Source organism: Cibotium barometz, chromosome 38, assembly GCF_041138505.1.
Source record: "Cibotium barometz isolate CiBa-2024 chromosome 38, ASM4113850v1, whole genome shotgun sequence".
Taxonomy (NCBI): domain Eukaryota; kingdom Viridiplantae; phylum Streptophyta; class Polypodiopsida; order Cyatheales; family Cibotiaceae; genus Cibotium; species Cibotium barometz.
Window position 1 is genome coordinate 648,639 of NC_141083.1, and position 16,586 is coordinate 665,224.

At 42.5% G+C, this 16,586-nt stretch overlaps 1 protein-coding gene across 1 annotated transcript; it reads right to left on the reverse strand.

Moving 5' to 3' along the window:
- Window positions 1-13,329: 13,329 nt before the first annotated feature.
- LOC147616217 (uncharacterized) lies at window positions 13,330-15,155 on the reverse strand. The gene has a single exon (XM_086777035.1). It carries the CDS (start codon window positions 14,463-14,465, stop codon window positions 13,914-13,916), a length of 552 nt encoding a protein of 183 aa, XP_086633161.1. The 5' UTR covers window positions 14,466-15,155; the 3' UTR covers window positions 13,330-13,913.
- Between the last annotated feature and the right edge of the window lie 1,431 nt (window positions 15,156-16,586).

The following is a 16,586-nucleotide window of genomic DNA, read 5'->3' on the forward strand; positions in this document are numbered from 1 at the left end:
GAATTTGAGAGCTTTCTTTGTCTTGATGGTTTGAGGGTTCTACTCTTGTTTGAAACAAGAGTGGCCACCAATCTTTAGAAGAGGGAAGGTGAAAAAACTAATGAATTATGAGTAAATTCATAGTTTTCTGACTCTTGGGAGAAGTAGGGTAACAGTGCAAAAACACTATTAAGCTTCAACAAAGGGGAAGGCTTTTATTTATAGCAAAAAGTGAGCTTCTAACCAAGCCAATTGATTCTAGAATTTTCCAGATTAGTTTGGTCAATTTTTGACCATTTTTGGGTCAGTTTAGTCCACTTTTTGGATTTAATTGAAACAGGAGAGAGGAGAGATAAAAATATCTCATTATTTGGGAGTTTAAAACTCTCCCACACATGTGAAATAGGCGCCTCCTTCATGAGGGGAATTCCCCCATACCGAGGTGTCAAAAATGCATCATTTCAACTAAATATCTCTCTTTTTAACTATTAACCTTGTCCTTAGTCAACTCTTCATCTTATGTGAGTATTTACTTATTTTTGGGAGATTTTTCTTTTATTCTTCTATTTATCTCCTCCCTACATTTGGATGAATCTTATTGGTCCATAGGAACCTTAATTTAAAATTTCGAAAAAATCTTGACTCTCAGGATAATGCCTCTTGAACAGATTATACTTAATTTCTAATGCACCTTCTGAAAATCTTTTTGAACTTCTGTTTCAGGGGAACTTATTTTAATAAGATGGGATATTTTTCTATCCAAAAATATTTAAAAACTGAATTACCACTCTCTAGAAGATTTTCTCTCTCTAGGCCAAAACTGGTAGAAACAAGATCTTTTATATTTCTGAAGAGGGATTTGATTACAGGGGAAGATGCTGGACATCTTGAGAGGCTGGAGAGGAATCTTACAATTTTAAAGGGAAGTAACTCAAACTCTGGAAGTTAAGGATTGGCCTTCTTTCTTGCTTCATACTCCTTCCCATGTATGCACCAACATAGTGGCATGTACGTCAGGTTGATTCTTAGGTTGACTGGGGTGGCGTAGTACTACATCACACCCAATAATCAAGATTACAAAGGTATTTGAGTTGCCACTTTGGTTGGTTCTTTATCTCTTCATTCTTAAAAGCTATATCATAATTTTTCCCTCTATAGCCCATGTGCTCTTGGATTGGCATATTATGTATCCATTTTTTGAAAGGATGTTTGAGGTACATCCACATTAGTGAGACCTCCAATCTGTGATTTTTGTGGATTGGTTATCCGTGGGGGGGAAGCTTCTTGGCCAGTCTGTAGAATACATTATCGTAATAATCATGGATCTAGGGTAAGTGGGTTATCTGTGGGGGGAAGCTTCTTGGCCATTCTGTAGAATACATTATCGTAATAATCATGGATCTAGGGTAAGTGGGAAAAGTCTCTTGGTATCTCTTTGGGTATTCTTTCCTCTGCCTCAAAAAGAATACGTTTGTAGGGTTGAACTTTCTAGGTAGAGGGTCACATGCCCATAGTGATGTGGTTCTCTGATCTACGTCAGCGGAGGCGGGGACTACCTTTGTTCATGTAGCTTGCTGCCCTCTGTTGATCATGGTGTGTCCTCAAAAACATGATCATGGAGATCTTGGAACTCGGTCTCCTTAGGTTGGCCCTCTTGCTCTGTGGTTGTTCCTTGGAAAGTTTCAGTTTCTCTACTCTTCAATGTGGTGACCTCTCCCAAAGGTGGGGGTGGCTATATGATATCTCCTTCTGAACCTTTTCTAGCATCCCTAACATCCTTGTTTTCCCCTTTACTTGGCCTTGCAAGACTTGAGATGCCTGATAAGCCATGCTTGTCCATCCATCTTTTGGTTCCTCAATGAATTCATAGGCCTCATCTCCCTCCACTCTCTCAAAGGTGGAATAAGACACCTGTAAAGTGGTAAAGGACATTATGTTGGCTGCCTTTTTCTCTTCTATATAGGCCACAATATGTTGGTTGAGAATCACCATGTTGATTGGGTCGTAGATGTGGCCAACGAGCTAGGCTTTGTAGGTAGCCCTCATGTCAACCAAACCCTATTCTTAGATCCATGTCTCTCTACATGGTTCAACATTACATTGTTCATGGTAATTGGCTCTACAGACTAATTAGTATTCAATATTAATTGTTTTGCATCATACTTTGCATATGGGTTCTTCAAGATGGCACTAGAGGAACCTTCTTCATGCTTGTGGTTGAGGGGAGGTCTTAAATTTGTCTTTGGAGTTTATCCTACTCTTATGTGATCAATTGTTCCTCTACTTTAGCCTTACCCTTGTTGGTCCTTTTTGGGTACCCATACCTGCTTTAGCTTGGCTAGCTTGTGGTTTGGCTTTGAGCATGATGGTTTTTAATGTTCATTGGGTCCCATGTTGTGTTATTGATGGCCTTGCTTTGTAGACTTGAGCCTTGCTACCAAGAGCATCAAGAGAGTTTCGTGGCTATCTATCCTTTGGGTAGTTTGATTATTTATTTGCCTAGTGTTTCTCCCTCACCTTGGGATTGCTTTGGAATCTATACCAGATTATTATATGATGTCCTTTGCAGGTTTAGTATACTGGCTTTGGGATCTACACATGTTTTGGTTAGTTTATTCCAACTTTTGGTTTACTCCAGGGTTTGAGAAGAGGCATGGGGCATTAGGAAGTGAATGGGGTCTTCTTGGGCCCTTTAATTTGCCCAAGCCTAATCAAGGTGATTAAGGAATAGCCAAATGGGGGGTTGCCATGTGGACTGAAATGTTGGGTTTGTAAGAGAGGTGTAAGAGTGGTCAAAGGGTGCACTTTTTCTCCCAAAAAGGGAGGGAGGCAATTTTACAATTTTTGGACCTCCATAACTTCTACATACAAGCTCCGATTTGAGCGGAGATTGTAGATCCGTGATCTACGCATCAAGAGCTTTCCATAGATATGTTACATGATATGGTTTTGTCCGCTAGATTTTAAATTCCATTTTTTCCCCAAAATTCAAATTCAAATAAAGTAGCCGTTTTGAAGCTTCTAATTAGAAAACGTTTCTTCTTAAGAGAAAAGTTTTGACTCCTTAAACTGCCAAATAAAAGGGCCCAAGAAGCCTTCCATTGAGGTCCTAATGTATAGCTGTTGGAATTTTTGAAACTTTTGGTACCCATACATGTTAAAGTTTAGAGGCATGGGGTACATCTACTACTCCTAGAATTGTTGGAACTATTAATAACATATGGTTAATACATTCCTATGATAACTATGTCCGCGTACTTATGTAATGGGCGCCCACATTATATTGTAAATCCCATCATTTGATGAGGGAAATGCCCTAAAGATGCTCCCAAGTCTTGAGCTTTAGAGGACAAACAACAGGATCTCAATTAGTTGGCCAAACTATAAAGAAAAGCCTTGTAGCTACGTTTTGGGCACCTCGGGTCACTTTCTCTCTAGGAGGCCTAGTGGGAAAAGGCTTGGAACTATAAAAGCCAATTTCTCTTATTTGTAAATCATTCTCCCATTTATGCAATAGAAGTGGAGTGTTATCTCTTTCTCTCTCTCTCTTTGCAACTCTTATTTAGCATGTGTGGTGTGCTTAGGGTTGGGGCTTGGGAGTGATTAGTGCTTAGGGTTGGGGCTTGGGAGTGATTAGTGCTAATCACTTGTTCTCTCTTGATTCCTCTCTCCCTCCTGATTCTTCTCTCCCTCTTGCTTGAATGATTAGGATATTAAAGCTATTATCTTCCAGGGATATCCCACACGATCTTCGCAAGAGATATTGCACCACCCGTTGGATTAACGACCGCCTCGATATGACAACGAGTGCGAGAGGATAGTGGCAATGAGCGGCTATGGTGGAGCTCTTGAGCATAGCGCAAGCTCAGAGGATCGGTAACTTTTCACGACATGTTAGGGTGATCAAGATAACATCTTTGGCGCCGTTGCCCGGGGAGCGCCAATCCGCTGCTTGCTATATTTTTGTAGAGCTAATTGTACGCTCATAAACTCAATAGTATTTGTGCTTTGTTTTTGGAATTATCTTTTTGGAAAGCAAGCACTTTTTCTAATACATATAAATATGGGTGAGTGCACAAGGGCCACACTCATCCCAGGGGAGATTTAACCCAATCTTGTGTCGACAGTGACTTCTACCCTATTCTCCACCTCTCTTACTTATTTTATTTGGTTTATTAAAGTTTATGCTTTTAATTTATGCAAATACATGTTATGCTCTAATTTTTGTGTTGAGAAATTAGAATTCCTTCTCTAAGGGCCATAAAGGTCCTGACAGTGGTATTAGTGTAAGAATCTCTTGTGGAAATATCACGATGGGTCCTCCTGGTGCCTCTATTTCTAGTTGGTTTTGTAGTACCAAATCATGTGCTTCACTTCACCTCGAGATCTCCTCTCTCAGGTTAGGGTATTCTTGTATCTTTACTTTCCTTCCATAGCTTTCCACGAGGTCATCGTGTGTTCTATCCATTAGGATCAATCCATCACTACTTTTTGTCCCTCGTTCCTCATTCAAAGTGATCTAAATCAGAGGTTCCAGAACATCTTTAATCTCAATATATCCAAGATCATCCATTAGATTCTTGGTTTGTCGGTGTCTCTCATTCCTATGGGCTTACACTACCCTTCGTGCTTTCTCCCTAAGTACTTCAATTCTATCCATGAACGCCCTCCATGCTTTCTCCCTAAGTACTTCAGTTCTATCCATGAGAATTGGCTCATCGGGGTTTCCCATTTTGTGCTCTTCTTCTAAGGTAATTTGAGTAGTAGATTCTAGAGCATCCTTAATCTCAAAGTAACCTAGTAGGTTTGTGGGGTCCTTCTCCTTCATTTCCTTTGCCGCTTTAGAACTTTGGGAAGTTCTTGGCTCGTATGATTTTGTTATAGGCTCATTTGGCACTACTTGTGCCATATGAGCCAAGAACTTTGGGAAGTTCTTGGCTTGTATGGTTTTGTTATAGGTTCATTTGGTGCTACTTGTGTCTTCCCTTTATTACGGACCCTACACTTTCTTTTTGCTTTTTTACTTTTTGGGCTAAAGTTGATGCAGGATGAAGTTGTGGATAGGGTAGCTTGATCTTGCATTTGCTTGGCTTGGATCCTAGTAAAACCGCATACACTAGTACTTCTTTTCGGTCATCAAAAGATAATGTTGGACATGACACACTCACTATTCCCAATCCTATTGGTGACAATATACTCATTAGAGGATTTTGAGTTACTGGCTTAAGAGGTTTGTCATTGATCAAATGATAAATGCCACACTTCATACAACATCTATTTAAAGGTGGTGGACTAGTAGTAGCTGGTGCTTGTGGGTTTGGTCTCATTTGGGCAGTTGGCCACTCTATGAGGGCATTGGCATCTAAAGCAGGCTAGTAGAGCTTGCCTTGGTGCATTGATATCCCTTGGTCTGTAAGCTCCCTATTTGCATTAGGGTGGACAACTAATGCATGTCAGGCATCAAATGACCGGGTTAGGCCATATGATGGTCACCTCTTAGTGGGCTTCCAACCATTGAGTCCAAATATTTGACATAAATGTCTTGTTTATGTGAATACTTCTACAAACAGTTTCTACAAATAGCATACCATGTCAATTCTTGTCTAGGAGCTAGATAAGAATGGTATGACTCTCTTCTTCTAGCTTTGAGTACTCCTTCGAATCCTTTGATCACAGTAATTGCTATGTCTTCAACGCTCTTAGGTGCCACTGCCTTCTTTGACTCTTTGCTTTTGATGCTGAGTTCCATCTTGATTACTTCAAGCCTCCCTCGACTCTAGCACCTTGGTCTCCTTAGTTTTATTTATATCTCCTCACCCGCACTGCCCCGCATTCTCCGTCGTCTCCCAGTTTATGATGACTTCCTCTGTCTACACACCATCCAACCCTTCTACTAGCTGGCGGCCCACCACGCGGCCGTCGGTCCACGCAGTAGTCACCTGCATATTGCACGACATCTCTCTACATGGCTCTTTACACCCATCCCATGGACCGCCACTATCTCATATCCGGACTGCACGCAGACTCGAGATGTCTCCTCACATTCCACTTCCACTGCACTGACCATACACTACACTAGCCATTCACCTCCTGTAGCCTCGCCTCCATCGACAACGCCACCCTTAACATCCAGCACCACCTCGTCACCTTCACCCATACTTTTTACCATTGAGATCTCCATCCCCTATCTTCCTCCTCTCTCTCTCTCTCTCTCTCTTTCTCTCTCTCTCATACTTTTTACCATGGAGATCTCCATCCCCTATCTTTTCTCTCTCTCTCTCTCTCTCTCTCTCTCTCTGTGACCACATCAATGCGCACAGAGTATTATAGTATCGATGTGGGCTACATAGTGGAGCCCTCGTCGACTTCTCCATCCCTGTCACCACCTTCTCCATCTTCTCAGAGCCCAGAGCCCAGCAGGGGACCACATCAATGCGCACAGAGTATTATAGTATCGATGTGGGCTACATAGTGGAGCCCTTGTCGACTTCTCCATCCCTGTCACCACCTCCTTTTTCCCGGTTGAGGATAGATCCCAAGCTCCCATGCTTGTCGTATTCAACCCTCATTTTCGCCGGATTGTTCTCCCTCTCACACCCAATGCCAACCGACAACCTCAATGCTAGAAGATATGTGCCAACCGACAACCTCAATGCTAGAAGATATGTTCCAGCTACATGATCATGCCTAGCAATTGCCTTGTCGATGCTTTGCCTGGAGGAGAAGCTTGCCAAAAGCGTATGCGTTACTTCTTGCCACATAACGGTGAATGAAGAAGTGGTGGGCGACTTGTAGATGGCTAGCCGGGTCCCCTTATTCCGCCATCCCTCGTTCTACCGGCCACGCTGCCACGTCCACTATCACCCCATCTTCATCTTCACCAGATCCACGGTCTCAACGACTGATGCCTTCTCTATTCTCTCCAACACCGCCGAGCTCTCCCACTTCATCGTTCGTCGTTCATGCCCTCCGACTTCTCCAGTGTTGGCACATAAGCCCAATCATCATTCACACATCATGCATGTAACCGTTCCTGAAGGCTATTTATAGCACTCATATCATGTACTCGATATCATGCAGTATCTTTATAAGAATACAACCACCTTTTATTACAGTCATGTTTTCTTGTTCTTGTCTTCCTGTTCTCTGCGTAGTCTGTGAGCTACAGTCATGTCTTTCGTCCTAAATCTTCTGAGGCCCCTAGGGCAAGGGGCCTCCACATGGTATCATCGCACGACACGGTCCTGCAATGGCCTATGTCCACCACACACATGCTTCCCTGCTTCACAATCGACTGTTGCGTCCAATCTTCTTGATCTTCTTGAAGGTTTCCACAGCCCTGTTTATGCTGGAATCGGTGCCATCCAAGCCACACATCAAGAGGGTGCAGATGTTGATCCTGTCGATATGGTCCACGGGCAGCATATGATGAAGCCGACCCTCTTCTCTCAACAACGAAGTGCCTCAAGAGTCCACTCTTTTGCTGCCCATCATGCAAGGGCGCGCATCTGGCCCGCATGCTGCTACTGCTGCCAACGCATGGAATCAAGGCCCCCTTATTTCTCACAAAGCACATCACGGCAGCATTACTCAAGGCACCAAATTCTCAGAAGGCATAGTCCCCAAACCTATCAAGGCTTTTGCTGTTATACACGCAGCCAACAAGCATGCTGAAGAAGCCCCTACCATGATATCAATGGTCTAAGCATGCTGAAGAAGCCCCTACCATGATATCAATGGTCTGGATGACAAAGCCCTTGATACACAAGAGGCAATTCATGAGCAAACACCTATGAACAAAGGTATTAATCTCATTCCCTGTGCATCGACTAAAGTAATTGATGGCCTCACTAAAGCAGATAAAGCCCTAGTCAAGCAAGAAGAATACCAGGCATACGTGTTGAAATATACAAGTGAATAGGGTGTGCGAGAATAAGCCCTTGGTTAGAGGCTGTAAAAGAGAATATGTAAATATGAAAGAACCTGTGAAAAGGTGAGAAGAATCTACTGGGAGAGAATAAAGGGTAGCATGAGAAGATTCAGGAAGTGTGGAGATATTCTGGGAAAAGTGAATAGGTGGAGAGAATCAAGCAAAAGAGGTGGAGTGAATCAAGGAGAAATCAATGGGATTAGATGCTTGGATGTAAACTCTATAAATTGAGCCATTGGTTTAATAAGAATTTTGCTGGTTTTTGATTATCCATGCTTACATTAAGCTATTTATTAATTACTCACTAATCACATCTTAATTATCGTCTAATCACTTTGTTAATGATATTGATTCTAGCATTTGATCCACCATAGTTCATCACATTGCTGTAATTTTAACATGGTATCAAAGCCATGCTTAGAATCCATCAATTTGTGAGCTCATTATCTTGTTAATCATTTTATTAATTAAGATTAGTAGAAAATTATAAATTTTCTCTCTTTTTTCAGCTAGTCTCTGTACCCCATGCCAGTGGAGGAGCTCTCTCTCCTTGCACACTCAACCATTGCCCAAATCCTTCTAGCCCAAGATAGCTAACCCAATGGTGCTCCAGCGCGACAAGCCAATCAGAAGCGCAAACCGCCGACGGAAGGATGAGAAATCGTGTTTTTAGTTAGCGCAGTTTTTTTCTGAGAAATCTACCGATCTTGTCTTCATCTAATCAAATTGGTCTAATTCCTCATAGCTCCAAGGGTTTTCAAGCATGCTCTACAAGCTAGTGAAGTCAAAATTGAATATGATCAAGTCTACAGTGAGATCCAAGCTCTTCATCAAATATACAGGTGACTTTGGTAAAACAAAGATTAAGCATTCAATATTTGGTCAAATCTTGTGTTTATTGGCTTAATCCTCTACTAGACTCATTGCTATTGATGGCCTTGAAAGCATTTGAGCTCATTTGAAGTCTAAGGCACCAGATCTGGACTCCCCGCATACTCTATTTTCTACACACAAAATAGTGGATTAATTTGTTAATCAATGATTAATCAATACTAATCACTATATTTTGGTATAATTGAGGGTTCAAATTAACCATTAGATATTTGATACAGATCTCTATAACTTCAGATTGCAATTCGGAGTTGGTTTGATACTCCAACCATTCCGTACAAATTGGTTACCTTTGATTTAATGTAATTTCTGGTGATTTTATGCTGATAAATTTGTTGTAATCATCTCTTAAACACCAGATTGAGTTGTAAAAGGGTAGACACTGTCCTTGAATCTTGAAATTGGATCAAGAGGTAAGACCTCCTTCACATCATGAGTACAGCACAAGAAATAGCCAAATTTAATGGGGTTTACACATGGCAGACAAAAACCATATATTTGCTTATGAGGAAAAATCTGTGGGGGCTAGTTGAGGGAAGAGATGAATGCTCAGAGGTGAGAGGAGAAAATGAGTGGAAGAGCAGGAATGAAAAAGCATTGGGACTTATTGCACTCAGTTTAAATGATGAAATCATTCATCACATCACATGGATACAATGGGCAAAAGATGCATGGGATGAACTCAATAAATTATTTGGCACACAAGCTAAAAATTCAAAGATAAATCTGTTAATGCAATTCTACAAATTGGATATGAAGGAAAGTGAACCTTTAATCACACACTTGAACAGATATAAAAGCATTAAGCAACAACTGGCACCTATTGGCAAAAAGGTAGAAGATGATGAGGCACTAGCATTCTGAAGAGTGTGGACAAAGGTAAATATGAAAATATTGTAGCAACATTAAAGAATGTACCTGAATTGAAGCTACACGAGATAGAAGGAGCTCTACTAGAGCAAGAGAGCAAAGGCAAAGAGAAGAAATGGCTCGACTCAACAGCAGGAGAAGAAAAAGCATTCTTCACCCGAGGAGGACTCTCTCGAGGACGAGGACGAGGAAGAGGCAGAGTAGGAGGAAGGACCTTCACTTGCCACAACTGTGGAAAGCCAGGACACATGGCAAGAGATTGCTACAGCAAACCCAGTGGAGAAGGAACGACATCGGCAAACTTCATGGAGGCTCCAAAGGAAGTGGAGTCGGATCATCTTTTCAGAGAGAGAGAGAGAGAGAGAGACCCCACAACCCAATGTAACCTGCCCCAACAAAGTAAAACCACCTCTGAGCCACCGATGATGTAGGCCACGTGGTACATGTATGTGTGAGCACTTTAGTCAAGGTCGCGGGCACTTGTAGTAGCCTTGGACACATAGAGAGAAAGTGTGTCAAGGACTATGAGTTTAGGAACTTGAGGCACTGGTCGCCCGCAGGCTATCAAGTAAGAGAGAAACTTGGTATAGGGTCCAGGTGTGCTAGGAGGATTCACTTGAGGGGAGGTGTTGAAATATACAAGTGAATAAGGTGTGTGCGGAAACAAGCCCTTGGTTAGAGGCTAATAGCTATAAAAGAGAATGTGTAAATGCTTCAACCTGTGAAAAGGTGAGAAGAATCTACTGGGAGAGAATAACGGGTAACATGAGAAGATTTAGGAAGTGTGGAGATATTCTGGAAAAAGTGTGGAGGTGGAGAGAATCAAGCAAAAGAGGTGGAGTGAATCAAGGAGAAATCAGTGGGATTAGATGCTTGGATATAATTTCTATAAATTGAGGCATTGGCCTAATGAGAATTTTGCTGGTTTTTTATTAATTTATGTCTACATTAAGTTATTTATTAATTACTCACTAATCACGTCTTAATTATCATCTAATCAAATTATTAATGATGTTGATTCTAGCATTTGATCTACCATAGCTCATCACATTGCTGTAATTTTAACAATACGAACCCCAGCTTCCCTATGAAGCAACTCATACAAGCGGGTAGCCTACATACCAGGCACACGGTCCTCTCTTTCTTGCACAAGATAATTCCTCGATTGAAGCACATCAAGGCACAGAAGAAGCCAATTATGGTTCTAATGCTGGCCGACAAGAAGCCCTTGCTATGCAGAAGACGCAAGAAGAAGATTTGATGCACACAGAAGAAGATTGTGAAAATTTCTCAAACATGTATAGCCAACAAAGACAAGCAAAACGTTCAAGAAAGAGCCCTTAGTGCTGCACGTGCAGCCCTCGGCCATGGCATACCCACCGATGGCGATGAAGAAGCTATGGATTCAGAAGAAGTTGTATCAACATACAAAACAACAGCTGATTTTCAGCATCATACACTCTATTACTCACAAGAACAGGATGTCAATGTCCCTACAAATGCTCAAGCAGTGTATGCAGCCCCTATTGATTCAAATGCTGCACATTCAGTCCTATTTACTGCTTATGCAACTCTCTCAGCTACCGCACATGCAGTAAAAGGATTTATCTCAACTCATTATGATGTACAAGTTTGCTCGCAAATTTCATATGCAGGGAATGGAAACGCTACAGATGCTTCTCATGCACAAGCTCTCAGCTTGAAACTTGGAGGTGCAAGTTTTGTGAATTTTTATGTTGATCCTCTTGTGCAACTTCCCTCTCCCTTTGGGGGGGATCATGATGAATGTGAAGCTGCCCAACATTGTTGCAGTTTTCAGGATATACATGAATATTATGATGGAGTTCAAAGCTCGTGTGTGAAGATGAAATCAGAAGTACTCATATTGCTTCTCATGAAGCATACCCTTGATCCGGGCATAAATTTATGTAATCATATAAGCCTATAATTATTCTATCTATGCACACGGTGCGACTCACCACACGCTCCACCAAAACGGGTGAAGCACGTATTACTCACTCATGAGTTATTGACAATGCAAATCATATAGGCACAAAATAATCATATCCCCTCATTAAGATGATTAGTCTTATGGGGGGGTTGTTGGTGTTGGCATATAAGCCCAATCATCTTAAGTGTATTCACACATCATGCATGTAACCGTTTGTGAAGGCTATTTATAGCACTCATATCATGTACTCGATATCATGCAATATCTTTAAGAATACAACCGCCTTTTATTACAACTGTCTCATCGTCTCGTTTTGTTCTTGCCTTCCTGTTCTCTACGTAGTCTGTGAGCTACATCCATGTCCTTCCTAAATCTTATGAGGCCCCCAGGGTAAGGGGCCTCCACTGACGGCCATGTGCACTAACTAACACTCATGGCTCGCATATCTCCCTCTCATTCCCAAGGTGAGCGGAGATCTCTTTGAGCACTCCCTCCCTTTCGTCAATGGACTCTAGATTGGAAAATCTTTCTTATAATAGATATCATAACGAATGTGGATATTGAGGTAACCTCCGAGAGGAAGGTGTTACTTGGACGACTATAACATATATGGAGGGCAATGTGTGTATTGTGGAGGAGACTCACAGAAAAAGTAGCATGTACACAATGTCATGTACGAATACCTCTTCTTTGAGCTGTGGGAGTGGGAAAGATGGTCTGTGCATTGTGCAAACTCATAATTGAATAAAAATCACATTACTCGTTTCTTGTCTCTTATTGCTATGATTGTGTGGTGTGTGCTTGAGAGAGGCTAATTTGAGAGGTTATGCAAAGTTGGTTAAGTACCCTTGCAAAAACACACTTGATTCCAAGATTTGACATTCCCACATGTCACATGCCACATTAAGTAAAAGTTCTCACCCTTGCCATAAAGGTAACAGACCCGTTTGTAAAATTTCAAGAGCAGCACAATTACATAAGATAATGGCCCATTGGTATTTGCTTGTACAGGCATGGATGCCCAGTAAAAAAAGGGAACAAAAGGAATAGATGTCCATGTACAATGGGCCATAAAGGTAACAGACCCGTTTGTAAAATTTCAAGAGCAGCACAATTACATAAGATAATGGCCCATGGGTATTTGCTTGTACAGGCATGGATGCCCAGTAAAAAAAGGGAACAAAAGGAAAAGGAATAGATGTCCATGTACAATGGGCCGACGAGGTAACAGCTGCACTTTTACTAAATCCAAAACATACTTTACATCACATGCACACAAACGCACCTGCACACAAGCATACATACATAAGCATGTGTGCATGCACGTCCGTCCATTTCCATCAATCCAAACTTTAAAAAAAAACACCCGAGCGTGGCATTTCTTTGAATAGCTTACTGTGGTGTGGTGAGGAAGTGAAATGCATTTCTATGTTCCCACGGTTCTTCAAGCATTACTATCTATTACGCAAAATAGGTAAGACAGATATCTGGCAGGTACTGAAAAAAGATTACGCTGCGTTGCACAACGCGATCTAAGTTCGTTCACTAGAATTTTGAGAAGGTTGGCAAGTATGCTGCCCTTAGAGATGTGGAAAAAAGTAGATGCATTAATACATGATCAGACATAAATTTACTCTACAACTTGCCCTCTAGATTACCCGAGAGGATAAACAAATATCGACTAAAAACCATTGAAGTACGAAAAAAATTAGTCACGCCACAAATAAAATAAGAAAATTGTAAATCAGTGGAGAAACCACAGCCATCTGAGGCAAATCCATCTGGCTCAGCACAGTACAAGCTGATTAAAACACAGAAACACTAACTATGAAATCCCACTATACAATAGTGATAAAACCCAAAACCACTGCCCTTTCAAGGTTCAGCATGATTCCATAAACACTAAGATAGAAGCAGCAACATGCCTTATCAGCTAATAGAGGGGATAAAGAACCCATTCAGGATTGTCGAAATTTTTTTGTTTCAAATAGCTAGAAACTTACTGGATAAAACATCTGAAGCACCTGAGAAGTCAAAGTCCCAGGTCACAAAAATTGGAAAACTCCACTGCTACAGAGCTCGCCAACTGACCAAATTGAGGTTTCAAATTAGGGTTACGGTTACGGTTAGGGTAGGGCCGGGTTACCCTGCTCCACGAAGCATGTGCACTGATGCGACCCCTAGTGCGAGGGCTTTGTGCACTCCTAGGGCTAGGGTTTGTAGTGCAATGAAGCCCTTTAGGGTTAGAAAATGGCTGCAGTACCCTATGGCTAGCCCTAGGGTTAGAGTTCCTCACTGCCGGTGGAGGTCAGCGTCTAGGCCCGGCGCATCAACGCTGAGCGACGGTATGGCGCCCCAATCTTCATCTGCAGGAGGCTCAGGAGAGTCATTGAAGCCAGAAAAACTACCAGAGCTGGAACCAAAACCGCCTCCTCCTCCTCCGAAACCACCGCCACCGTCTCCAAACCCACCGCCGCCCATAGGACGGGGGGGGCGACTGGATGCCCGGTCGACTCTGATCACGCGGCCGTCAAGTGTGTGACCGTTGAGCTTGGAGAGGGCGGTCTCGGCATCCTCCTCCTTGTAGTAGGTGATGAAGCCAAAGCCGCGGGAGCGCCCCGTCTCGCGGTCCAGGATGATCTTGGTGTCCATGACCTCCCCGTGGGCGGCGAAGGCCTCCCGCAGCCCTTCCTCTGAGGTGCGAAACGAGATGCCGCCCACGAACAGCTTGGACCCCTCCGAGAAGCTACGCGACACTGTCATACACGAAGGCGCTGAGAACAACTTGCTACTGAGAGCTTGAGAGAATCCTCTGAGCAGTAGCCGCCTACTGGCCTGCGCCATCTTCGCCTTTTCTTCTTCCTCCTCTTCTTCAGCAGCAAAGAGCCTTAGGGTTTTAGCTTTAGCAAGGGTTTTAGATATACATACATATATAGATATTCTAGAAGGCGAGCCAAAAATTATACTAAATTTTAATGTGCAAGGTCCTTGGCTTACACGATGGGCATCAACTAATGATTAATGTACATAAGGTTAAAGGTCTACTGTCTAACCTTCAGGGCACCGCCTTATCTCTGCTACCCCCACCGTTGACCCCTCTGCCTCTATTTGTGCACGGTTCAGGCAACCAAGCCGTGCCCATAAGCTCTTATGTTTTCTTCATATGTTACGATAGCTACACAAATAGGGTACGATGGAGAGAGAAAAAGAGAGAGGGGTTCCTCCTAGCGACAGATCGAAGTGTGTGTGAGAGAGAGAAAGAGGAAGGTCTCCTGACATTCGCATCAGCAGAGACGCTAAGCCTACATCTATTAATTGCAAGCAACCCAGGTAACTTTCAAGCCTAAGCAATCCATCCGACACAAGTTCGAGCACTTGGGGATAGCAGGCACAAGTCTTCCGCATGTGCGTATGGTGCTACAGGCTATGTATCTCCCTTGCACTTTTGCTTACAATATATTCTCTGGCTCTACGAGAGATATCATTGATCTGAAATGAGTACATGTATGAGGGTGAGCGGGCATTCAAATCCCTTCAAAACATTCATTTTTTAAAAATCCAAAAATCCAGAGTCTCCAAAACATTTGAATACTTTGCTTTATTTAAAAAGATAAGTGTTCCACTACTACTTAATTATTGCGCCCAAAAACAACGTTTGGGGCGCATATTATTCACTCTAATCATATGTATGTCCTATTTCACTCATGTATGTCCTATTCACTTTAATCATAGGTACTTAATTGTGGTCGATTAATTAAAATAAGGTTGAAGCATTAATGTAAGGTTCTACCAAGCTCACATGGCCCTTCTGTGCAACTCAAGTGACCCCCCTCCCCTAACATGATGTTGCCTATGGAGTGACCCTCCAAATCATTCATCTTATCTATTATCTAGTAGATAAATCGGTTATCTCCCGTGACTTGCTTGTTCTCTTCCTTTGCTTGACCCTAACCACAATACAAAGGTCGCTCCTATCACTTATCTCTTGAGGTTCGAGGAGGATAATGACAAACACATATTGCTTCTCAGCATGATGGAGAGAGAGTGGGTTTATGCTCTCCCACACTAGTCGGAAATAGATAGAGAGAGGGTTGCAGGAGAGAGAGAGAGAGAGAGAGAGAGAGAGAGAGAGAGAGAGAGAAGCACAGAACGAGTTGTGCATATGCAGTGGTGGTGAGAGAGAGAGACAGAATGCCACATGAATACGTGGCCTAGCAAATAACATTTGTCAAACTAGGGACTACAACCTTTGAAAACGAATAGCATGGTTCATGATGTGTTGGATGGTTGTCCTCCTTTATGTGGTGAGGGAGAGACAGAATGCCACATGCATACGTGGCCCAGCAGATAACATTTGTCAAACTAGGGACTACAACCTTTGAAAATGGATAGCATGGTTCATGATGTGTTGGACGGTTGTCCTCCTTTATGTGGTGCTCCTTGTGCATAGAAGAGCACATGTCTACGAGTCTCATGCTCCTTGAGAAGAGCACATATCTGTGAGTCTCACGCTCCTTGTGTAGAGAAGAGCACATGTTTGTGAGTCTCATGCTTTCACATGTAAAAGAAAACTATTTATTGTGTGATTACCCATATGGTGTCACATAAGTTGGCCACATGAATAATGTAGGCGGCATACTAGGTATCACTTGGTATTACTTGTAATAATCGATGTACTCTTGCACACTTTGATTTGAGAGATCTCTAAAATAATTATCTTGATGTTTTGAGATTATTCTTGTTTTATTAGCTCATAGGGTGTCTTAACTTTAGAATTAGCGTAGCGTGAACTTGAGCTCTCCCCCCCTTCTGTGATTATGCTTGTGCCCTTCCTTGCCTTCGCCTACACCCCCTCCTTCACCTTCGCCTGCCTGTGTTTCCCCCTTCCAGCCACCACTTAGCCCTCTTTCCCCCATGTTTTACCCTCTTTCCCCCCTATGCTGCTGCGCCTGCCCCCACTCTTTG

What these genes read in the sequence shown, in the direction of transcription:
- LOC147616217 (XM_086777035.1), bottom strand. Translation starts at nt 14,465, where the DNA reads ATGGCGCAGGCCAGTAGGCGGCTACTGCTCAGAGGATTCTCTCAAGCT.